We start from the raw sequence: 24,641 nt of genomic DNA, 5'->3' as shown, positions 1-24,641 counted from the left end.
TTTCCTATATGCAATCCAAAGTGAACTTCAGGTTTTTGGTGATAACTCTGTACATTTCTTAAGAGTATTTCTAACAACAGCACATTTCAGTACAACTAAACGACAGCCGATATACACTGAAACACGACCACTAAATAAAGTGCTTTTATGGAGAAAGTGAGTTTTATTTTTGTCCCCTACCCCAAGCATAGCTTTCCGATGGCAAAGACAAAACAAAAGTTGAGTATTTACAGTGTCATGATTACAGTTAATCCCCTAAGGAAGCCAGGGACTGTTCAGCCATGCAGATACACTTACTGTGCTAATTAGCAGGCTCTTTCTAGGAGGAGGATCATACTCACTACACAGCCCAGAAGGGCATCTGGACTAGCTGCCTTACCTGCTACCATCAAAGGTTTAGAAGGGCGATGCTGGCACTGTGTCTCTTGCTTGTTCTTCACACAGCAGCCTCCCTCAACAGGGGCAGCTGTAGGTGCAGATGAGGGCTCAGGAAGGCACCACACGCGTTACTATTGCATTTCAGCTGTCCCCGAGGGAAAGCTCAAACACAGCCGCACAGAAATAAGTAGCAAGTGACACCATGCAGGAAGTGCCAGCAGCAGGGAACTGGGATTTCAGGCTGCCTCTACTATTGCTGTGGTGCTTACTCCTGCACCTCCATTGAGCCCTTACTAAAACAGTAAGATGGCCAGGAAGATAATGCAGCTTCCTCGGCAAGACAGGATTGTCTTAAGGAAAGGACCAGGGAGGGTGAAAGCAGAAAACCAAAGTGCTCACAGGTTTAAAAAAACCAAGAGATTTGCCTTTAGGTGCTGGGATCACTGGTGATAAGACAGGAAGGCTAAATGGGATGGAGTGAACACAATCAAAGCAAATAGGTGTTTTTATTTCAACATTAGGAAAAGCTCCATGACCTGATACAAATTGGCACAATTTAGGTTGGGTGGATAAAAACGTCAGGGTTTTAATTCTCATGAAACACAGCAGGATGTCCGCCTCAGGAGCAGACGGTTGTCAAGGTTTGCTCACAGCTGAGCAGTGCTGTGAGCGTGTGACGGGGTGATGTTTGCTACCGAGAAGGCGCTCCACAAGTTAGTGCTAAGGGAGATAGATAACTTCAGAAACATGGTCAAGCTGACCTTGGTGTTCAGCCAGCGGGATCCCATAGCCCAGCACCATGAGGCAGCAGTGAGGTGGATCTACAATTTAATTTTTAAAGCTATATTTTTATATACTCTATTTATTTCATTCTTGTAGGCTGGCTGTATAGCTCTGTAAGCTATAGTCTTGTACTGTTTTGTACCTAGACCTGCTCTGGATATAGCCAAGACTGGTCTGAAGAACTTGCAGCAAGGGCTAGCTTTTTCTGTAGCAGCCCAAAGCTACTGTACTATAGCCCACAGTTGGCATTTTCCTTTGGGCATCCTAACCCGCTTTTGAAAGCTCTGCCTTAGCCAGCAACCCTGTCTGCAGGGAAAAGCTCCTATGCCTACATGGTCCCTAGAGGTCCCTCTGAAACAAGGGGACATATATCTTTTTGGCAGACTGTTTCTACAAATGACAGAGCTCCTCCTGGAGCGTCTGAGCACCAGATTTCAATGGGTGAGTCTGAAGAAAGCATCCCCTGAACTAACTGGGAAAAGGGAGGAACAGCAGGACTCATGGGTGCTGCTCCTCACCCTGTTCCCAGCTCCAGCTGGCTGCTGCAGGCCTCCGTCCTGCTGCACAAGGGACCCCACGCCATACTCTCCATCCATACCTGCCTGCACTAGTCGCGGGTCCAAGACATGATGTGGGTTTGGCTTTAAATTCGGATTATGGACAAAATTACCTAACGTTACACAAGGACAGTTCAGGTGAAGCAGAGTCTTTTGTGCATGCACCACTTTCCCTAAGAGGAGGAAGGCAGGAAAAGTTCAGTGAAAGATGAGATGAGGCTGTAATAGGATTTCTCATCGTCTGTCAGTCCTGCATTGCCTGGTCTGATCACCACAGCCACGTGAGTATCCGCTTCCTCGGCCGCGTTGGCTTCTGAAACAGAGGTGGGGAGAGTGATGAGATGTGCTTACTGAGCTCTCCACATGAGGGTCTTTATGGTTTGAAGATGCCCCAAAACACTGAAGTGCTTTTAAAGGTTGCGACTGAGAGAGCAGCATTTGCACTGCAGGGCTCCAGAGAAGCAGCAGCTCCCAGCTGACCTGCTGTGATAACTGTACCTGCTGTGTAATGTGAGTGGACAGGAGCTGGCTGCCTTGCGATGGCCGCTGCTGGCTGTCCAAGGCACCGTGCAGGCAGCACACACCAGCAGCTCAGTTCCTGTCCTGAAGAAGCTGGGCTGTGGCATTAGCGAGTCCAACACCCTCACCCCACCACTGCTGGGGGGCACTTTCACAAGCCTCCTTCAGTCCCTGAGCACAGCAAGAGGACAATACAGGGAAAAGGAGGTAACTGCAGCTCCCTCCAGCTCTGCTGTCCAGGGCTGGGGAAGACGTAAGGGCTTAACTCCTGGGGATGGAGCTGGCTTAGACTGAGATCACAACCCAGTGCCATTTCTGCCACAAAGATGTTTCCAGCAAAGGCAGGAGCTTAAAGTAGGTTCTCGAACCTTGTTTTCCAGGAGTTAGGTCCTGATGACCAGGAGCAAAGTTTTCCTGCTGCTGAACACAGCCTAATGGTAAGGGGCACAAAGAACCAGCCACCGTGTGTGCCACACAGCAGACATCGTCTGTTCCCCCGAGTGCAGGTCACAAAAACCACTGACCCTGTTTGTAAGTAAGTGGGGCATGCCAACTGCTTCAGCAAATGCTCTGCTTTAACAGTGTCTCCTTGCTTGCTGGTGCAAGGGCAGGTTTTCTGCTTGACCTATTTTCTCTCAGTGCAGCGCTGCTCACAGATATCCCACTGCTGTGTGAGAGCCTGGATGTGTAAGGAAGGAGCATGGCAGCAGCTAGGGGCATGCCACTGAAGCAAGGTGGTCTGCAGCACTTCTGCTTGTGACAAGTCAGCAGGACAGCAGGACTGACAGGACACCTACCTCGAGGGACATCCGTCAGGAAGAGGATGTTGTTGGTGGCGCACCCAATACTGGCGGCAATCCTTCTGTAGCTCTCACTTTCTACCTTGGGGCCTATTTTGGTATCAAAGTGGCCGTCAAAGAGCTGAAAGAAAGAGAAAAGCAAAGGCACTTGCTGAATGCCATCTGAAGAGCAGGGCTAAACCTCACTCCTGAGTGAGACTTCCCCTTTCCTTTCTACCACAGTAATGGGGGGTGATGCAGCATGCTAGCACACTGAACTGGCTGAACTCCTGCGGGTCAAACCCACTGCCCCACCTTCCTGTCCCGAATGCTATTCATGCAGTGTTGTGGCAAGGGAAGTGCTCTGCAGAGGGAGAAGCTGTAAGGAAGGTGATAAGGTTATCTACCTCTAGGATATCACCTTCTGTAGAATAGCCGAACAGAAGCTTCTGGGCTTCAATGCTGCCTGAGGAGTAGATATAGACCTTCATCCCAGCTTCCCGCCACTTCCGGATAGCTGGAACCACATCCTCGAAGATTCTGGAGCAAAACAGGGCAACAGGTAAGGGTAAACTCAGAGGCACCCAGAGGGATACCTTTAGCCAGGCGCTCTGATAACTGTCCCGTTAGTTTGCAAGGGGACTTCATTCTCAATCTGCTCAAGGCTTCTGCAGCTGAGGAGTGGATTTCAGCAGCTGGTGATAATGTTCTTAGCTCCAACCAATTGAGCAGCTCATTGACTGTTACGCAGACAGCAGCTCTGATGAGCCATTTTGGACATTGGGCAGGAGTTTCTCCAGCCCCTTCAATTTATAGAGGGGAGGAAAGGTCAGGGAAAATGGTATCCCACTGCTTTTCTCTGCAAGGGAGGAATAAGGCGGGCAGGGAGGAACAGAGAAAACAGGCTTTTGTATCTTGAATCCCACCTGCCTTGCAAGCTACAAAGGTTTCCTGTTGGTAAGAACTATGGCCATAAGCTGCATCCATATGGGGCAAACCTCACCCACAGATTCAGGCTCTGACCATACGCAGGGAGGAGGTGAGAAAAGGTTGCAGCTGCAGGAGCTAAACCGAGTGGCACTGTATGAACTGTTTGGATGCAAACAACAGCTTGGGAAAGGAGCATCCCCTAAGGGATTGAGAGCAGAGCTGTTCTATTCAGCAACTCGGTCAGGTTGTACAGTACTAAGCCAGATGTGTCCCTGGCTTAACTGTACTGCAAAGGATGAAAAAGCTCCTGTTCACTAGGCAGCAGCATCCTTCCCCTTATTCTTCTCTTCTGGCCTTGCAGAGTGCTGGGAAGGCAATATACAAGTATAGCAATGGGCTCATGAGTCTCAAAAACGTGAGCTCCATCTAACTCCTGGGCAGTAGCTGCCCAAAGACAAGCCCAGCAAGAGGGAGCAAAGCTGTGAGAGAAGGAAGGACGACCAAACCAAGATAACTGCTGTATAAATGCTAACGGACATGTGTGTCTGTTCCCTCATACCCTTCTCATTTACACCATGAGACCTCTCCAGTGCTGCACTTACAATGCAAGGGACATTTACAAGATGACATACTCGGGGGTAAAGTGAAAGCTTGAGGATGCTCAAGAAAGACAATGTAAGGCTGACAATAAGTCCCTCAATAATACAGGTGATGGTTGATAAGGAAAGGGCACAAACAGCCTTGGAAGGATAGGGAGGGGGATTGAGTTCGATATGGCAGAAGGCTGGAGAGAGGAGCTGGAGGAGACATGATCCCCAGGGAACCATTTTCACCCCAGTCCAAATGGCCACCTTTCTACCTGCACTGCACAGCTCTGTGTGGCCCCTTGGGGTACTGCCCTGAAAAGGGGATCGGAACACCTGAACAAAGAGGGCTCCAATTAGATGCAAAGGGAACGAGTTTTGCAGCCTTGTAGCACTCAGCTGGCCCTTTCTTCATCCTCAGCTTCTTGGCCATCTGCTCAGAGCCTTGTTATGTTATGTACTAAAAAAGAAGTTCATTTTTTCATAGTGATTTATCAAATGTCTCTGGTGTCACCTGAAAATATTTTGAGCTTGTACAGCACCTGCAGAAACTCCCATCCACCCTCATGTCTTCATGTGCTGAGCTGAGTGTTCAGACACTGATGGGACAGACACAACTGGAAGAGGAGGAGACTTTAAGGATCTCACTGCCTGGATGCTGCCAAGCAGCAAGGCTAGCTCCACAGTTTTGGGGCCACTGTAAGACAATTACCTCTGTTTTTAAAAAGAACAGTTAGCCCTGTTGTTTAAAAGCCATCCGACAGGACGGCTGTCCCTCTTGACTTGCTTTTGGGGTTTGTTGCTTTCTCTGGTGGATGTTTACATTTTTCTGTGAGCTTTTTCTTCTTCCTCATTCTTCCTTTGGCAAAACACTTTGTGAACTTAAGGGTTTGGTTTACCTCCTTAGGAACTTGAAATGGATAGTTTAAGCAAGCATCTCTCAACCTAAATAAGAAGGTCAGGCTTAACTCCAGTTGTCCCTACTTATGCATCCTTGTGATGTGGCTGAAACAAAGAGGAGCCTGAAGATAAACAGAAGTGGAAAGGCAGGAAACACACAGGTAAAAGACAAAGCAGGAGGAAATAACTGAAAGGACCTGACCCCGCAACCCTGGCTTGTTTAGGCTTGTTCCAAACTGTGAGTGCAATTCAGGGATATAAAATGCAAGATGGAGAGCTGTAAGAAGGTCATACTTGTGTCTCAGTCTCCTGGTTTACCAAGAAATCTCTTGGTAAATAGAGAAATATTGAGACATTTTCTGAATTCCTAATGCAGAAGTCAGTTGTCCCAGATTAATGTTCTGGTGGTTGTGGAAGCAGAATCGCCCCATGTCACACCTCCATTACCTTGTTCTGTTCCTCAGAGCCCATCTCCTTTACTGACACTGCCCAGGTGGCTGGAGAACTGACTGTTCCCCAGCATGGACCTGCCGATTATTCCTTAAGGAGAAACACGATCACCCACTTGCCATCTTCCCTGTAGGGACTGAGACACTGTGGTCAGTCCCAAGGTTACTGTTAAGCTTTTGGTTGCCTAAAATCCAACGACTGGATTTGTGTTCATTGCATGATCAAGTTTGAAATGAAGTGTCAAACATACTGGCTTCTCCACTAGGTAGTAATCCTTATACAGCTATTCTATTAACAGACATCTAGTGCAGATGCACCCCAGTCCTGACCCAGGGAAAGGATCACACAATTACTCACTCTCCTTTGACAAGCCCGGTTGCATAGGCTGCCCTCCACATGTGACCCTGCAGCTGCTTCAGTGCTGTGGTCTTCCTGTCCATAGACATCTGCCAGTGCACGTTGTCTACCACCGCCTGGATGACCCGCTCCAGCTCCTCTTCCCCACTTCCGCTCTCCAAAGGGATTGGCACGGCTCCATCCAAGCTAGAGTCCTCCTGAGCCTGGAAACCATCCATGATAAGAAGAGATGAGGGAAGAGGTGGAGCAGTCTCACCCTCTCCGTTCAGGAGAGGGGTCTGACACCTGCATCAACGCACCTCAGTGCAGGACATGGCTTGAACTGCTCTTCACATGAAGGGTTACAACCCTGTCTGAATGCTTTCCTCAATGGGAAACTCAGACTTCCGTAATGTCTAGAAATACTTGCTTGGACTGTACTTTCCAAACCCAACAATTAGCACTACTGTAGCTGTATTACTGTAAATAATAATGAGAATTATACTTGCTTAAGTATTTAATTACTGAAATTAAGGCAAAGAAGCAAACGTATCTGTTGGCTTCCAACAGCTCCAGTTCTCAAATTGATGCCATGTCCCCGTATAGAAGCAGGATACGCAGCCCCGTGTGGGACAAGCACTCTGCCATCCCTCCCTGATGCTTCCTGACCAGGCATCTGAAAGGCACAGGCAGGGAACTCAGCAAGAGAAGGTTACAGTGCAGGCACAAAGCTGAAAAGCCATGGTCTGATGCCTTCTCTCAGGGGCTGTGAAGACCAAGGCAGGCATCTGAGCTGCTGCCTATTAAACACCAGCCCTTCCCTGAGCACAACCCCGGGCTTTGGTGGGGGAGAATCAGCCCAGCGAGGCAATCAGCCAAAGAGAAGTATGGACTTCTGCTGGGTGACGGGGAGAGTGCGAGTGACCTGAAGTCTCAGGCATGCTGTGATGCCCCAGAAACACACAGTACAGCTGCTACTGGACCTGTTTCCTCAGAAGTCCTACGTCCCGCTGGCACTCCTCCTCCTCCCAGTGAGCACGCAGATACTCCTTCACGTTGTCCTTGATGTAAGGGAACAAGGTCTCCTGGCAGCACACAAGAAAACAGGCAGCTCCTTTAACGTGGCAGAGGTAAGGCTGACTTGCTTGCGAGGCAGCTGTTTGCACGTGCTGGTGTGTACGGTTACCTTCCCTGCGTGAGCTTCCCCTCCTGCAGCTTGTGAAGCTGCCTGCCAAGGGTGTCTGCCTCACTGCAGGCCAGAGCCAGCCCGACGCCAAGATTAGTGCAGGTGGATTTCTTGCACAAATGCTCACGTAGCTGGAACTTTTACATCCCAGGATGGAAAGGTGGGTGATAACTTTTCCTGGGCTTGCCAAAAACATGTCTCAAATGGCAGACACAACCCCCAAGCTCCCATCAGCTGAGGAGTAAAAGGGTGGCTGTGTATGTACTCTGAAATTACAGTACTTTTAATGGGGCACTTGTCCTGACAAAGGTTGTTCTGAAAACATATCTCAACCTCCCACCAGTGTTAGAGGACCTTTCCCAAAGGAAAAGTCCAGTCCAGTGACACTGAGCTCCATAGGACACTCTTGCAAATGAAACGAAATGAGGTTAGGGAAAACTGCCACAGGAGAATTACAGACCTTCCCGGAGATCCCCAGAGCGACCAGAAATAACTACAAGTTGCTCTCATTAGTAGTGTTTCACAACTGAGAAGCCACGATGGCATCTCTTGGTATGGGAAGAGCCTCAGGAGAAGGGGAAGGGCAGGGAGCTCCTTCATTCGGGTACAGAACTGAGCTTTTCTTAACTGGGAAAAATTTGGGATGGGGATTTGGGAGGAAACTAGCCTGAGCTCACCTCTCCTCAAAAAAATGGCCAGTGATGTCTTTCTCCTCACTGTATGTCGCCTTTCACTTGCTACTGAATTAAGAAAATGGTGGTCCTGAGAGCATGATGCAGAGACAGAATTGCAGGATTTTCTATTACTCCAATATTGCACTTTCCATGTTGTATATTTAAAAAACAATGTAAATTTAGGGGAAAGGAAAATCTCTTAAATGCCTCAAAAATCACCGCAAACTTGCCTAGAGAGATCCACAGCCTTATAATATCCCCAGTTACTCTCTCACTTCCTCTGCTTGAGCTTAGCTGCTTTCAAACTACTTTCTAAATCATGGAGGGCTCCTCAGCGATGCCCAGCCCCAGCTGTGGCTGCCCCGACACAGCTTGGCAGGACGCAGGCACAGCCATAAGCAAGCACAGCTTGACAGCCCCATAAGCCTTCACAACCGCTCTCAGCAATGTTACAACCAGCACAGGAAAGGTTGTATTTTCACTATCAGCAGAACTGCAGGTAGGACACTGCAATTAGCGCTTGCAGGATTACAAGCAACCAGGGTAAATTTTGTTCTCAATGTCATGCAGACAAAGTTCAGTCACAATCTGCTCTTTTACAGGAGATCAGCAAATTCCAGGGGACGCCGTTTATCACATTAAGTCTCTCCCTGCCATCTACTTTTCTCTGTCAGGGTGGACCCAGCAAAAGAGAAAACTTGGTGACCTTGAACTAGGGGACATCAAACGTTTTCTTTTCTGCTATCTTTCCTCAATTCACCCATCAACTGGCTCATTCTATTTCCTTCTTTTGCATATTCAATAATTCTAATACTGAAGAAAGGATTACATAAAATCCTTTAATATTAATGAATAAAATGCCTGCAGAACCAGCAGTGGCACTTTTAAAGGGAAATAGAAATTGTGAAGGATAACTGAAAGTCCCAGTGAAATAACTTGTCTCAAGCATCTGCAGGATACCCAGCAAACTGAGTTTTATTGAGAACCGTAACTCATTTGGCCTTCCTGCAACAGAAAGACTTTGGGTAGGAAACCATCTCAGGCTTATTGCATGTATTTGCACAACGACAAAATGGATTCAAGGTGGATATACATAAACAACTCCGTGGCTCCATTAGATGTCTAGTAGGAAATCTGAGCTGTTCAAACTGTTTAAATTGAAAGATATTGAGGGGAAGGAGGCAGCTGTAATGCCATCTAGACCTGAAGTTTCAAGAGCACTGGAAGAACATAGACAGGAAAGATGTAGGTCATGTTGTTCATCTGTGTTAGCAGAAACACCTCCAAAACCTGGCAAAACCTTCACCCCTCTGTGCATTATGTGGGTCAAAAGAACCTTCATGAACTACCAGCAAAAAAAGATCCACCAAAAGCTATAATGTCTCATGAGAAATAGAGGTTAATGGTTGCAGAGGGATAATGTTGTTTAGTGTCTTAAATACGAGCAAACTGCTCCCTCCTGTGAAGCACATGAGCCTGGTTGGGGACCAAAACCTCTTGGAGAGCAGGGACCTGCTGCGCTTGGAGAACTGGGAATTTCAACAGCATGTTTACAGCGCTTGTCCTGATGCCTCCTGCTGGCCTCGCAGACTTCCAGCTCCCCTGGCTCCTGCGCCTCATCCAGCGTTTTCAACAGTCTCAAGCGTTCTCCTGGGCAGGAGAAGCCATTCATACATACTCGCTGTAAACACAATCCTCCTCATGTACACCTGATGCTGGGCTACCCTCCCCCTGCGCTGGTCCTGTGCATGCGGGAGGAAGGACACACGTCTCCGGTGACCCCAGAGGGATGTGACTGTACCACGCTTCTGAAGGGAAAAGCAGCGGATGGATAAACCCGACACAGTACTTCAGGCTCTCTGCAAGCTCGGGTGAGGTGCTGCAGCTCCAGCCATCAGAGCAAGCGATGCTCCAGGGCTTTTCGTAAATGAGGCTGCGAGCACTCCAATTGCCCTACATCCACCAAAAAAACCCATTTACTAAACTGCACCAGCAGTCCCGTTCCCCTGCCCACAGAAGAGGCAGGCGATGGGTATAACGACACGTATTTTCTCGCTGAGCATTATTCAGAAAACACCGAAAACATGCCACGGTTTTACGCTTCTGGAGGAAGCTCGGGCCTGCCCTCCACAGCCCCGGGAGCGGCGCTTCCCCACCGCGGGGGCCGGGAACGGCACGATAACCAGGGCCGCTGCCCCCCGCGCCGCCGGCTCTCACCTGGACGAAGGCGATGGGGGTGGTGGTGCCCTCGATGTCCAGCAGGATGGCGCGCACCTCCGCCGGCACCGGCAGCACGCCCATGGCGCCTGTGGCCGCGGCGGCACGTGGGGCGCACCGGGGAAGCGCGGCGGCGGCCGGCGCCCCGCCCTGCGGCTGCGCGGGGGGCCGGGCCGGGACAGGCCGTGCCGAGCCGAGCCGCCGCGGAAGGTGGACGGAGAGTACGGCGACAGCGGGACCCCGGCGGCGGGGAGTGCTCCGCCCTCGGAGCGCCCGCCCCGCCCCGCCGCCGCCTGCACGGGCTTGCACGTTACCCCCCCACCCCGTCCAGCCCCGGAGCCCGCCTGATCCAGCCCCCCAGGCCGCCCGAGGCAGCGACCCCCGCCTCGCCCCAGGGGAGCAGCAGAGCGGCGAGGCGGGCGGTGGCGGCACGCCGCGCTCCGCGCCCCGCGGCAGGGCAGGGTTGTACCGGCGCCACACCCGGAGCTGCCGGAGACGGAGGGGGGGGCCCGGCCGCCCGGCGGCGGGTGGGTGCTGCAGCCCCGCCAGGAGCCGCCAGAGGCGCTGCGGCGCCGGGCGAGAGGCTGACGCTGATTGGCTGCCGGGGCGCCTATATAAAGGCAGCGCAGGCGGCGCCCGGATCTTTTCCGCCGCCATTTTCTGTTGCGCGCGGGTCTCCGCTGTCTCCGCCGCTCGCCTGAGCAGCCCCGCCGCTCTCGCCCCGCCATGGAGGACGCGACCGAGATGAGCAGCGGCCAGGAGGAGTTCGCCGAGGGCTCCAAGATCAACGCGAGCAAGAACCAGCAGGATGACGGGTAGGGCTGGGGGGGGGGCTGTCGCGCCTCCATCTCCCTCGCCCGCCCTTATGGGCCGCGCGGGGAGGGGGGTGGGGAGGCCGGCTTGAGGGAGCTGGGAGGGGGGGAGGCGGGGCGGGGCCTCCCTCTTCCCACGCCAATGGCCGCGCCCGCCTTTGTGTCCCGGGCGTCTGACCCAGTTTCCGCGGGGCGGGGAGGGGGGGCTGCCAATCAGGGCGCGTGACGTCACCGGCAGCCTATGGGGGCGTGCGCTTGTGGCGGGCTCGGGGCGGGGAGGACGCGTAGATCCGGCCCACGTGTAACGCGGCCCGGCCGCCCGCCGGGCCCGGTGCCGTAGGGGCGTCCGGGTCGCCTTTGGCTTGCGGCGGCCACCAGCACGTTTGCACCCAGTCGTGTGTGTGTGCGTGTGTGCGCATACACGTGTGTTTATGTGTATGTACTTACTGCGTTCCAGGAAAATGTTTATTGGAGGCCTCAGCTGGGACACCAGCAAGAAAGACTTGACAGAGTATCTCTCTCGTTTTGGCGAGGTTGTGGACTGTACGATTAAAACAGACCCGGTCACTGGGAGGTCGAGGGGGTTTGGGTTTGTGCTCTTCAAGGACGCTGCCAGTGTGGAGAAGGTGGGTGTATTTCTTGTGGATCGATGGCACACAGCAGCATGCCTGTGTCACTGTAGTGATCTGACTCTTGTCTCCTTGTGTGCTGCTTAGGTGTTGGAACTGAAGGAACACAAACTGGATGGGAAGTTAATAGATCCTAAACGGGCAAAAGCCTTAAAAGGGAAGGAGCCACCAAAAAAAGTGTTTGTTGGTGGGTTGAGTCCAGATACATCTGAAGAACAGATAAAGGAGTACTTTGGTGCTTTTGGCGAGGTATGGTGTTAATGACATAAAATGTAAGAACAATTCTGGTTTTTAAGTGCCGTGTTGCTCTGTCTTAGGACATATGAATTTGTGAGGAGAGAGTTGGCTCGGGTTACATAAAACTAGGGTTTGTTGAAACTTTATGTGTGTTAATGATTCCATAGTGTTGTGGTGGGCTGATCTGTAGCTGTCAGAAGCAGTCATCATAGACCCTGGACTGCCAGATGGTTCTGGTAGCATAAAAAGTTGCTTACAGATTTCATGCATTATTGACTTTTGATTTCAGATTGAAAACATTGAGCTTCCCATGGACACAAAGACAAATGAAAGGAGAGGCTTCTGTTTTATCACGTACACAGATGAAGAGCCAGTAAAGAAGTTACTAGAAAGCAGATACCATCAAATTGGTTCAGGCAAGGTATGAAAGCTGTCATTCTCAGCATGTGAAATGCTGCACGCTTCCCTGAAAGCAACTCACATAATGGTCTTTAAATTCTTGGTCAGTTAAAGAGTTTCTGTTTTTACAGTGTGAGATCAAAGTAGCACAGCCCAAAGAGGTATACAGGCAACAGCAGCAGCAGCAGAAAGGAGGAAAGAGCAATACGACTGGTGGACGAGGAGGTGGAAGGGGGCGTGGACGAGGTGAGCATTTCGGATGTTGAAATTAATGTAAATCCTTAAGTGTGTGTACCAAACACTGAGGTGTTCGTAGATATTCCAGGTTTCCAGCATGCAGATCTCGTGTTTAAATTAAACGTGGAAAGTAGCCTGTTAGTAAATGATGTTTTGGTGGTTGTGATTGTGGAAGCTTAAGAAACTTCTTGCTCTGCTTGCATTCAAGTGGTGAAGTGGCAAGCTAGAGGTAGGGAGGGTGCTTTGTGTACCCACAATTGACAGCATAGCTAAATGGATAGTGCAGTTATCCTTTCATGTAAAGGGATACACTGTTAGTTGGCTTATGGGTGAGAAACCATGAGCTGCTTGCTGGAGAGGAAGACAGTTGCTGTGCTGCGCCTTGCAGATAGATGAGATGTAAATAGCTGGTTTTGGGGTTTTTTTAAAATAAATTAATACATCTAAGTCTAAGAAGTCAAGCAGTAACAACCAACACGATGTAGTAAAGTTGGTCCTGTGATATAACTTGGTGTTCAGGCAATTAATGATCCAAAATGGAAGTTAAACAGGAGCTGCTGTAGTGCATGCCCTCAGTGTTGTTTTGTTTTTATTGGCTGCTCTATGAGCAGGACTACCTGCTCTCTATCTCTTATGTTGTTGTGGGTGATAAGATCTTACAACCTGTCTCATATCCAAATGAGATGCCTCAGTTCTCTGTAGAAAATTGTTTTTCTTGGGGAGGGTAAGGATTGTTCCAGGTATTAGTTTTGGCATAGAAAGATTGCCATAGAAAGTTAGATGAAGTGGCGTAGCGGGGAGTGAAATAGAAAGTTCTGACACTTACAAATGCTATACTTGGTTTCAGGTCAGGGACAAAACTGGAATCAAGGATTTAATAACTACTATGATCAAGGATATGGGAACTACAATAGTGCTTACAGTGATCAAAGCTACAGTGGCTATGGAGGCTATGACTACTCCGGGTACAACTATCCCAATTACGGATATGGGCCAGGATACACAGATTACAGTGGTAAGTGGGTTTGCTCTCATTCCAGGTAATAGCATGCATTTTTAATCAGCGGCCTCTTCTAGGGACTTGTTCTGTTACACCTCTTGCTCGTAACACATGAGTCTGAAGAGTAGCCCTCTTGATGTACTGTATGGGAGCAGTCTCACTCAGAGTGTTGGGTGTTAATGCTCCTGTGGTGGTGTTTTTTTTCTCCCCAATGTTACCTACAGGTCAGCAAAGCACATACGGAAAGGCGTCCCGTGGTGGCGGCAATCACCAAAACAACTACCAGCCGTACTGAAGCAGTATTTAGTACTTGAGGAAACAGGTGTGTACATAAGTGCAAGGTCTACTCTGAGTATGCCTAATCTAATTTAAAGATCAATAGACAAATGAAGAGTAAAAAACTTGCATAGCATGACTTTAAGCTTTTTTTAACTTAAAAAAATACACTTTCTTTTTTAAAGCCAGCTTTGCCTACAGTGTCTATAGATCTTTAACTTTGTAAAAATGTGACTTATCTTCTTTAGTACTTCAGAAAAACATAAGAGTTTTTCTGTTTTTGCGTTGTGTACCAGGTGGTCTAGAGGAATAATTAAACTTATTAAAGTATTAACAGGTAAAGTACTGAAATGGGTACAACTTAAGGAAAACAAGAATGTTGTCTTCTAACTCTGACATTATACCTTGTTTGTACCCGCCAGCGGGAACTTCATTGCAGGCCGTGTGTCACCCTGACCACGTCTATCTCTGGGGTCGCACGTTGCAGGCAGAGCGCAAGGCATACACCAGAAAACGCTGTCCTGTGGTATGGTCTCTTCCAACTTCATGTACCAGCGTAAAGATTAAAGTGGAAAACTTCAGACTTTGGCTTCTTTTTTTAATCTTTTTGAAGATTAAGTGTCTTAACTTAAATGGTTTTTTACAGGAGTTAAAGTACATAAATGCCTTTACAGCTTAATCATTTGGTCTTCTGTTTAGTGTTGTATTTCAATTGTGGAACCTCATTTTAAAGTGTGCATTCTTTAAGATTTAATGCTTGCTTTTTTCTTTTTATAGCTAATAGTGAAATCTGCAAACCAAAACGAACTTTTAAATCTGGAAAAACATTAAAGATCATATGCGTGTGGACTGTTTGAACTAAATTGGCCTGACTTGTGTTTGCACAGCAGTCATTTAGACGGATGAACAAATAATTGAGAACCCTTTTGGCACTGTTTACAGTGGGGAAAAAAAAAAACACAACAAACTGATCCAGAGCCTGATTAATAAGCCTTAAATTGGATGCGTGGTGTTCTGGAGCAGCTTCCTAAATGGGCTGGATGGCTGTATTTGGGAAGATAAATTACTGATGGGTAACAAAACCTATTGCGTTACCTACATAAATATGTATATGATCTTTAACAGTGAAGAAAGGAATATATAGAAGACTTAAAGCAGTTCATGAAAATGGACCTTTTAACGATTCTTGTGGTAACTTGCACAGATCTGACATACATTTTGTCTTGATTTTTAGGTAGAGATACTGCAACAAAGCCATCGTGCAGCGCATCGTGAGTGAATGGAGGGTGGTCTTCGTGAGAGGAAATGACTATTTTGTAAAAGACTTTTAGTGTACGACACGTAACTGTGTCCAACTGTACATAGTGGCCAGCTCGTTTTCTTTTATGATTTTTACTTTCTTTTTGCCATTCATGTCATGACATAATGTGGGCTTGTGTTTATACAAACTTTTATTTGTATAATTTCATGTTAAAGGGTTCTCTAATAAATGCTTACTTAAGTGAGTGTGTAGTCTTGCTGTTGACTGTCAGCTGACAGTGGTGTAACTCTATTTGTATAGATGGGTAGGTACCTTTCTGGAGATCATAAGTGGCTCAAGACAAAAGTTGTTCTACATACAGGTCAGTACAACCCACTCCTTTCCCTGACCTGTCTTAAGAAAATATAGTGCCCTTGAGCTAGCATCGCTGGCAGAGTTCTCTCTTGCGTGCTGCAGAAAAGAGGCGAGAATGGTCTGTGGCCCAGTATTGCCAGTTTCATACATCTCAAGGGAGGGATCTGAACTACAGCAGCACCTTTTTTTATGTTGATAGCACTGCTTGAGGGGTTGGAGGGTGAGATTATCACCTTTCAAGGTTTTTCTCACAGGTTCTAGAATACTTTAGGCTGTAACTTATTTCTACCTCTGTATTCCAATTCCAAGCAGGAGACTACAAGTTCTTGAATTCTAGGGTTGACAGCTAATTTCAGTACAAGTTGGGGATCTATTCATTCAAGTTAGATTCTGTACTGGATTCTTCTCAACAGGAATAGAAAACAGGTTTCCCGTCTTGTATGTGCTAGCAAGCATCATTAACAAAAGCCTGAATGAATGCTGGAGAAGGGAAAACTGCTTTAACCAGCAGGTTGTCTTCTGAATAGAACAGCTGGGATGGGTAAGTGAGCATACCTGCCTGTTAAGCCTAAAGCTGAAGGATTGCAGCAATCTGCTTTAAGGTTGGTGTTCGGTGGTTTTTTTTCTTCCTTGGCACAAATGTCTAGTCATGTATCAAAAATAAACCTCGCTTGTTAGAAGAGTGAAATGAAATGTGAGTAGCTAAATCACAGGGGAGGCCAGTCTTGCAAAAGGGAATAGTCTGGGTAGAGGTTTCTCTCTTCTAAGTAATTTTAAGGTTTATTTCTTTACCAGGCAGCTGGGTTTTATTTTCTTTCGTCATACAGGACAGCTGCATACCTCAACTTTTAGGTTAAGCAGTTACTAAGATCTGGGGAGGTTCCTACATCTTGTCAATTAGGTCGGATGAGAAAAGACTTGTTGCCATCAGTGGTTACAAACTAAAGAAACAGCACATGGCTGCTGGAACTGGCAGCAGTATGTGACTTTGTACTCCTAACTCTTCCAGAGCGCAGCGGCATGCGGGAGCTGGCCTTGCCACCAGTGCTTTCCTTTTGTGAGTAGGACGTGGCTTTGCTATTACACCTGTTTATATCCATAAACACTTGTGTAAGAGTCAAGTTTTACCTCAACTTGTAGCAATTCATGTTTGAAATGTAAAAGTGACTGTTTCTGCGTATGTACGAAGCTTCATTTCCGCACCTTCAGCCCCTGGGGGGACGCTCCACGGGGTGTGCGCAGGCCGGCCCTCCAGGCTCGGGCCCCAGCGGGGCTCGGACAGCCGCGGCGGGCAGGTGTCCTCCGCTCACCGGGCCCGTGCGCCCGCAGAACGCCGCGGCTGGCGGCCCGGTGCTCGCGGGCGAACGGTCCCCGGCGGCCTGCTCCAACGGCCCGGTGCCGCCATGCCCCACCCCCGCCCCGCCGCCGCCTCCCCGTCACGTGACCGCGCCCGCCGCTCTCCTTCCGTCCGCCATTTTAGGTTGTGTCGGTGGCGGCGCCATTAAAAAAAGCGAGCGAAGGGAGGAGGGCTCGGTGCGCTCCAGCCGGGGCCGCGAGCGGCGCCGGGGCCTCGGCGGGGAAGGGGCCGGCCGGCGGGAGGGAGGGCGGGCGGACGGGGCCGTCGCCGGCTGGCCGGCCGGCGCGGGTCAGCCGCAGCGGCGCCGGCGCCATGTCGGAGCAGCAGTTCGCGATGGACTCGGCGGCGGGCGCCGGAGGCAGCTCGGCGGAGCCGGCGGAGCAGCCTGAGGGGCTGGCGGGGGCTGTGGCGGGGGGCGCCGACGGGGGAGGTGGCGGCGGCGGGATCGAGTCGGAGGGAGCGAAGATCGACGCCAGCAAGAACGAGGAGGATGAGGGGTGAGCCACAGGGGCGGCGCGGGCGCCCAGCGGCTTTTGTCTCCTTGGCGGCGTCCTGCCGGGGCGGGCGGCGTGTTCCGGCGCCGCTCGGCTCGGCCCGGCCCGGCGCGGCCCCGCTCGCCTCCCTGTTTGTTTACTTGGCGCCGCGGCGACGTCACGTACCGGGCCGGGCTGTCGGGGGCGGGCTCGGCGGGCGGCGCCGCTCGGCACCTCCTGTGTGCGGGAGCACCGGGCCCTGAGGAGCAGGGGAGATGGTGCCCCGCGGAGCGGCAGCTGGCGGCTGCGAACGTAAAGGCGGCCCGGCGTGCTCTCGGGAAGTACAGCCGGGTCGGTAGCTGGTTGGCTTTTCGGCGTGGCGGGGAGTAAGGGGTTGTTCCGTGCTCTGGGTCGGTTTTGAATTTAGCGGGAACAGCGCTGTCACGGAGTTCCAGATGCCGGTGTGAAGTGGGGAAAGTTCTATGCCACTGTCAGCCCAAATCCCGCCGCAGTTAGCGGGGGGGATGTCTTTTCTACAAGTTAACGTGTGGTAGATGCGTTAAGGCTGTACCTCGGTGTGGCTGAACGCTCAGGTTGCAGTCATTTAGTATTGCCCTCCGTTGCAAACAAACTGTATGTCAGCTGTATGCCAGTGAGAGGTATGAGGCACCTTGACTTCTTCATGTCTTAAACCATGCTGCTCATGAAGCTTGCTGTGAGGAAGATTGTTTTAGGTGTCAACTTAAGAGTGAATCATGGAATCACAGAATAGTTTGGGTTGGAAAGGACCTTAAGATCATCTAGTTCCAACCCCCCTGCCATGGGCAGCTTTTAACCTTCCGAGGGTCTCTGCCCGATGCTTGGCATGGGGCAGTGTCACATTCATATAGCAGGTGAAATTGACGTACAATTCCTGTTACAGGACAGGCTGCTGACCGGAGACATATTGTCTCCTGTCAGACCACTGAGAAACTCAAGCTTCAGATCTCTTTTTGATCAAGGCAGAAAATAAACTAGATACAGGAACACTAGCTACTGCGTGATGTAGAGATTTGCTGTAAAACCTTCCCGAGTGTCTGCCTCCTGTAATAACCCGGGATGCAGCTGAGAGCAGGGAGAAAACAGGAACTTTTTCTGAGTGTTTTGCCAGGGTTAGTGAAAACTTAGAATGTTTTTATGACTTCTCACCTGCTCTTAATGGCTCCAAGTACCTTTGCAGTTTGCATATTTGTTTTACTTTCTGTCCTTGAATACATGCCTATTAAAAGGTTTTCATGAGGAAGCCCAACTTCTTTTGATTCTACACAGCCTGGAAAAGGTTGTCACTGAGTGGTGCAGTGATTACATGTAACATACACTGACTTGTAGTTTAGTTCAGTCAGCTTTTTTGGCCTGCCGGTTCTTAGGGGTAATGATGTACAGGAAATGAAGTGTTTTCACAGCCCGCTTGGTAGTAGAGGGAAAACTGCACATCCTTCGTAGCTGCTGGGTGTGGGTACATCGGTGTGTTTCCTTTGCGTTAGGAATTAGTGTCTTCAGGAAGAAACAGGTTCTCCCTGTACCCTCAGATCTGCTCAATGGGAACTGTGGACTTGGGAAATCCACATGTTGGCAAATGCCAGGCGACTTCCTGACTAGCCTGCTGGAGGGAGACCAGAGCTGCTAGTGGTGCTGTCTGTGCTCTGTTTAGCTAAGTCTGAAAGCTTTCCAGGTATGCTGCTGGTAACTTATTTTGGAAAACTCTGTGCTGATGTGTCTTACACCAGCCAAACTGCGGTTTGGGAAATGTACATATTTCACAAGCCTTTGACAGCACTGTGGCACTGCACCTGAATTGTTTGTTGTGCTCGTGTTTGTGCTGTAGCCCTGATCTGACCTCAGTTTGCAGTGGAGGAGCGGTTAGTCATTTTTAGTAGTAGTAAACTGAAGCAGTCGTGTTTTGCTGCTCTGTAACTGGACTCAGATGCAGTTACTGCACGGTCAGAAGAAAATCCTTCAGAGGGCTGTTAATTTCAAAGTTGTGTTCTGTCATGTGCTTACTGATATGGTAACGATGATTGGTGATAACTATAAAACGGGGCTTGTATGTTTGTGTTCATGGTTTGTTGCTAACTGCAAAGCAGGCATTCTCTCTATCAGGTAGTAAGTGTACGTTCAGTAGTAACTGCTACAGTATCACTATCCCCCACGTGTCAGAAATGCGATGCTGCACCCTCTGTACGTGTTCTGTTTTGCTGCTTTCAAAGAGCCCACAAAACAAATGAACAAAAACCAACCTGAATGATGGATGAACACAAGGGCACAAAGCATCCTTTGGATTGCTATCCATAGTGGTATGAGGTTGCTGGTTTGCCAGTGTGGACCATTTTTTCCCTATTGGTCCTGCAGATGATGTCACCTTGGAAAGGGCTCTTGGTGCTTTGTTGTCTGTAACTACGGGGAAAAGTGGATACAAGGATGAGAGATCAGTGTTCCTTTTCGTAGACTTCAAGACTTTTTATAGAAACATCTGAAGCTCCTGAACCCCCCCGCTCTGTGTGGGGGTTGGATATGTTTGTCAGAAGCTGAATGCTCTCGCAAGAGCACAGCTAATTCATCAGAGTTAGTTCACACGAGCAGCTTTTGATTTGAGAGAGTTTGACTTGTGGAAGTACAGTGAGATTGTACGCGGTTGGCAGAAATACTTGTGTGTATGGAAAGTGGAACAGTTGGAAACATGCTACAGTGGTTTTCAGGTTTTCTGGTAACTCTGACTGTGGGGTCAGTTGGTACAGTGAAAATGGGCAAAGCTTTGTAGAAAATGTTTTTATAGAACATAATGGATCATAGCTTTTGTTTTGAGCCTGCTGTAAAGTCTTATTTATCAGTATTAGAAGAGATCATCTCAAATCAAATCCTCTTTTGAATGGGTGCAGAAGCCCTATGCCTAATAACTAGGAATGTTTGGTTTGTGTGCATATTGGCTTGACTTGTAGTTGATGCAGATCATTGTTTCCTCTTGAGACACAGTGGTTCGTTCTTTCTTTGTTAATTAATTATGTGATGGGATGGTCATGATTTGATTCCAAGCTTCCACTGTGCTTCTGAAATACAAGTCATGATCAGAGTTATCTGCTGTGTTTGCACACCAACACGGGTCCTGTGGGAAGATGTTCCCATGATTGTATTGGATTATGCCAGGTGTTTATATCGTGGGTTTGGGAGGAAAGCTGACCAACATTTTGTTTTCCTACTGATTTCTAGGGGAGGGGAATTGACTAAACTTTACTTGTTTTAGTTTACCAATATTGGCATATGTCCAGTCCAGACTAGTACATAAATGCTTCTGTTTAACTGCACTGCTTATAAATGTATTCTGCCAGTGTTTGTTTCATAAGCAGTTGCACGGAAGCTCCTCAGATAGCTAAATGGATTTAATCTTGTGGTGGGTCAGTAGTGGTGGGGTTGCAAGGAAGTAGTAAGGTATGTTTTTGTCACTCTTTGTAGTTTCTTAGGATACCAGTATTACAAAGATGGTACAAAACTTTTCTGTACATGTAAGCCTTTATCTCATCTAGCCAGGATCAAATAAGCAAGTTCTCAAAAAGGCCTGTGTGTGTAGTGTTGTCACTGATAAAACACGCTGTTCTTAACGTTAGGTAACTGGATTCATAAAGCTTGACAGCACAGGATTTTGGTTAAGACACATTAACAGATTAACTATCTTGTCTTAACAGGAAGATGTTTATCGGCGGCCTTAGCTGGGACACTACAAAGAAAGATCTGAAGGACTATTTCTCTAAATTCGGTGAAGTTGTAGACTGCACTCTGAAGTTAGATCCCATCACTGGGCGATCGCGAGGCTTCGGCTTTGTACTCTTCAAAGAATCAGAGAGCGTAGATAAGGTAGTATCAATGTAGTGAAACTACATATTCCATTTTAGGTAGCAGACATACAACACTCAGATGGTTGTATGCATAGTTATTTGTACATGATTTGTTAAAGATGATTGTGGGATACAATATATTTAAGATGCTTATTGAAATGTTGTTTTTTTCCTGAACTCTTTTACTTGTGATGCAGTGGCCAGGCTCAGAAATTATTCCCAAAGTATGGCTTTGTGTACTTACAGGGGAGTGTACTGCAAACCAATGGACGTGAGCACTTCAAAAATATTGTAAATGAATGTATGCTGCCTGCTACTGTGAAGGCAGTAATTTATAAACAACTTTAAGTCTCTGCATTCCAGAGCTGTAACATAAGCCCCTGGAGCAGAGCCAGTGGCTTGGATAGATTCGGCTTTACTCAAGCAAAAATTAGCTGTTACCCTTTCTAAGGTGGTGTTTGACACATCACACCGATAAGTTTTCTCCTTTGTTGACCTTTAGTGATATCTAAAGTACAGGTTCTAAACCACATGAGGTTTGAGGATGCGGTTGTAGAGTAGTTTGAGAAGAATTACACTCTTATTTCCCCTGCGTGATACATGGTTCCAAGTGACTCTCGAAAGGCTTTGTCAGCACTGTATGTGTCACTGGATAGTGATCAAAATCATGGAACTGTTTGGTTTTGTGCAACAAATTATTGCCGTAATCAAAGTATTGAAATTGAAGCAATAGCATTAACGAAAACTAAGTATAAAATAACTGGGCCTTGCTGAAAACATCAGTGAAACATTTGGCTTGAACTATGAGTATGATCGTGTTTTAATTTTCCACAGGTCATGGACCAGAAAGAACACAAGCTGAATGGAAAGGTCATCGATCCAAAAAGAGCTAAAGCCATGAAAACAAAAGAACCCGTTAAAAAGATTTTTGTTGGGGGCTTATCTCCAGACACGCCTGAGGAGAAAATAAGGGAATATTTTGGAGGATTTGGTGAGGTATGTGGTGAAATAAACTGTCTATACTTGTAGAGCTTGTTTTGTCTTCACACGTTTAGTAATAAAAAGCAGCCCCCAAATGCAGCCTGCATGGTTGGTGCTGTAAGTTTAATGGCCAGTGTAGCTCCATGAGTCTTGGCAGTCACAATTTTAAGAAGGAGGCTATTAATTACAGGCTTTGAGTTGCACGAACTGGGTTAATGGAAGGTGGTGCTGGGATAAGTCAGTCAGGAACTAATTCATGGCGTGTATGACAGTCTTGAGTGGGGCAGACCTGGGAGGCACCATTTTCGAGCATGCTGCTTTGGTCAGTTGGGTAGCATGCTCTCCAGCCACCCCAGCTGGTCCACTGCGGCACAGATTCAGACAGTTTGCCTAAATTCTGTGCAACTTTGTAGTCTATGTCCCTCTCTGTCCCCAGTTTTTGGTGGTGCAGGTGAACAAAGTAGCAATGCACTGCTTAAAAGCTGGCTTTGTATGAGCTTGGTACAGCTGCTGCTTCCCTATTAATTCTCAGATGTTGCCAGCATCAGGTCATAACTCTGTTGTCAGGGAATTCATTTTCAATCTTACTGCTGCCCTCTTGCTACCTCACAGAGAATTCACTCGGGACTATAGACTTGAACTGCTGTTTGCCTCCTCTGAAGTCTTGTGTGCCATATGTAGGGAGAACTTTACTGTCTGTAGTCAGGTGTAAAGTTTGTCCTGTTTAACATACAATTTTAGCAGCATTGTGGATGAACAGAACTACGCACTTATACAAAGCTACCTCTTTTTCATAGGAAACTTGAAGGTTTAGGCCTGCTCAAGGTTTGAAACACCTAGTTGCTTCAGTCTTAACTGAGTTAAAACTGAAAGTCAGACAGACAATTTATCCAGCATAAATACAATGTTCTTTGTGCACCGTATTTTGTATGAGTTTCTGAATGGGCAAATGATACTATGAGTTAGAGGGGAAGAAAATCCTTTGCACAACTATGGATGCTATTTATAGTGAAGGCGATGTTTGTGGTGTTGGTGTTGATGGTATCTAGTGATGTAAAGCCCTACAGAGGAAGCACATTATCATATTCAAGTCTAAATAATTTCAATTAACAAATATGACCTGTTAGAAATGTTTTCAAGTGACGTGAATGGCAGGTTAAAAGATGAAATCATTGTTTTCTACCAGGTTGAATCAATAGAGCTCCCCATGGACAACAAAACTAACAAGAGGCGTGGATTTTGCTTCATTACTTTCAAGGAGGAGGAACCAGTGAAGAAAATAATGGAAAAGAAATACCACAATGTTGGGCTTAGTAAAGTAGGTGGAGTTTTTCCTAGAGAAACTGAATAATGACGGTAGAAAGGAATTGCATTACCTGTCGCATCTGTTTTGGGATAATAGTCTGAAAATACCTCTAAGCATTATTTCTCACATGTAGGCATTAAACCTAGGAATTATTTATATAGGTGCTATAGGGTTACTATAATCTTAACTTCTGAGCTGAGGGTGTTTCTGGTGAGGTTTTGCACTGCACCCCGTCTGAGGAGAGGGCTGGCCTGCAGCATGTTTGTTCGTTGTGAGGCTCCCACATTCTCCAGCTGTGTGGTGAGAGTGCTGTGCCACTGATGTGCTGTATCACACTGTGCCATGTTTTCCTGGTAGCTGGATCTTTGTGTGTTTAATATGGAAATATTTTGTTGTTTTAAGCAAAATGTTAATGTATCTTAGAATGCTTCCAAAATTGCAATGAAATGGGAAGATCGGCCTTTCTGTTGGAAGTTACGTTCCTTTCAGAAACCTTGCTGAAATTGAACCTAGTAACAAAACCTCAGATTGTAGCTGGCCTCTTTTTCATTGGATGAACACGCAGCGGAAGGCTCAGAACAGAATTGACCATGCTTTTGTAACTCAGATTTGACTTCACTTTTCCCAGATAAACAGACCTCAGAGATCTGTTTCAAAGGGAAAACAAAGCCATACAAAGAAACAAACATTCTTTTCAGAACTGGTCATACTGGCAGAAAATTAGGAAACTTTAAATGGTTTGGTTTTTTTTTCTATAATACCAGTGTCTTACAACTGTTTTCAAGTTGGAGAGTTTAAGCTATCCATTATTTTCAGGGAGAGCACCAGGGTGACCAAATCCTATTTTCTGCATAGTGTTCTGTGAATTTAAGAATGGTTTATAGGAGATATCTTCTAATTGGATCTGACTTTGACTTTCCATTTCCAGTGTGAAATAAAAGTAGCCATGTCAAAGGAGCAGTACCAGCAGCAGCAGCAGTGGGGGAGTCGAGGAGGATTTGTTGGAAGAGCTCGAGGAAGAGGTGGAGGTAAGCTTGCACTGCCGTGGTGTTGGAAGGTGAGGGGCTCACTTCAAGGAAAACAAGTCTCCTATAGCTCTGAGTTTTATGTTTCAGGCCCCAGTCAAAACTGGAACCAGGGATACAGCAACTACTGGAATC

General features: G+C 47.8%; 3 protein-coding genes across 9 annotated transcripts in view; 2 read left to right on the top strand and 1 right to left on the bottom strand.

The window, feature by feature from the left end:
• Positions 1-131: 131 nt before the first annotated feature.
• Positions 132-10,837, bottom strand: ENOPH1 (enolase-phosphatase 1). Its single transcript, XM_030491303.2, has 6 exons — positions 10,294-10,837; positions 7,200-7,301; positions 6,238-6,440; positions 3,424-3,556; positions 3,035-3,158; positions 132-2,031 (listed from the first exon to the last, which is right to left on the bottom strand). The coding sequence occupies exons 1-6, from the start codon at positions 10,375-10,377 to the stop codon at positions 1,892-1,894; spliced, it is 786 nt and encodes a 261-aa protein (XP_030347163.1). The 5' UTR covers positions 10,378-10,837; the 3' UTR covers positions 132-1,891.
• On the top strand, positions 10,444-15,389 carry HNRNPDL (heterogeneous nuclear ribonucleoprotein D like). Of its 2 annotated transcripts, XR_003992152.2 has the most exons (9): positions 10,922-11,108; positions 11,563-11,731; positions 11,822-11,983; positions 12,261-12,392; positions 12,502-12,616; positions 13,455-13,622; positions 13,832-13,929; positions 14,306-14,409; positions 15,118-15,389. XR_003992152.2 is itself a non-coding variant. In XM_030491310.1 (8 exons), exons 1-7 carry the CDS (start codon positions 11,020-11,022, stop codon positions 13,900-13,902), a joined length of 906 nt encoding a protein of 301 aa, XP_030347170.1. In that variant the 5' UTR covers positions 10,444-11,019; the 3' UTR covers positions 13,903-13,929; positions 15,118-15,389. The 2 variants fall into 2 exon arrangements, 1 of the variants encoding a protein (XP_030347170.1); XM_030491310.1 differs by lacking the exon at positions 14,306-14,409 and having other exon boundaries at positions 10,444-11,108.
• A 1,544-nt stretch (positions 15,390-16,933) lies between these two features.
• Positions 16,934-24,641, top strand: part of HNRNPD (heterogeneous nuclear ribonucleoprotein D) — a 10,389-nt gene continuing 2,681 nt past the window's right edge. For 3 of the 6 annotated variants that reach the window (XR_003992151.2, XM_030491304.2, XM_030491305.2), the window contains exons 1-6: positions 16,942-17,352; positions 21,045-21,213; positions 22,029-22,190; positions 23,362-23,493; positions 24,410-24,509; positions 24,597-24,641. The exon at positions 24,597-24,641 is cut by the window's right edge and continues 102 nt beyond it. Coding sequence is in view for 5 of the 6 variants with exons in the window: in XM_030491304.2 (XP_030347164.1) it covers positions 17,168-17,352; positions 21,045-21,213; positions 22,029-22,190; positions 23,362-23,493; positions 24,410-24,509; positions 24,597-24,641 (793 nt within the window). In the remaining variant the exon portion in view is untranslated. Of the gene's footprint in view, positions 17,353-17,528; positions 17,680-21,044; positions 21,214-22,028; positions 22,191-23,361; positions 23,494-24,409; positions 24,510-24,596 lie in introns of those variants that run through there. The other 3 variants (XM_030491306.1, XM_030491307.1, XM_032920037.1) reach the window with 3 other exon arrangements.

This window comes from Strigops habroptila, chromosome 7 (genome assembly GCF_004027225.2).
Source record: "Strigops habroptila isolate Jane chromosome 7, bStrHab1.2.pri, whole genome shotgun sequence".
Taxonomy (NCBI): Eukaryota; Metazoa; Chordata; class Aves; order Psittaciformes; family Psittacidae; genus Strigops; species Strigops habroptila.
Note: the sequence above shows the minus strand (reverse complement) of the source record. Positions and strands in the feature narration are given on the sequence as shown.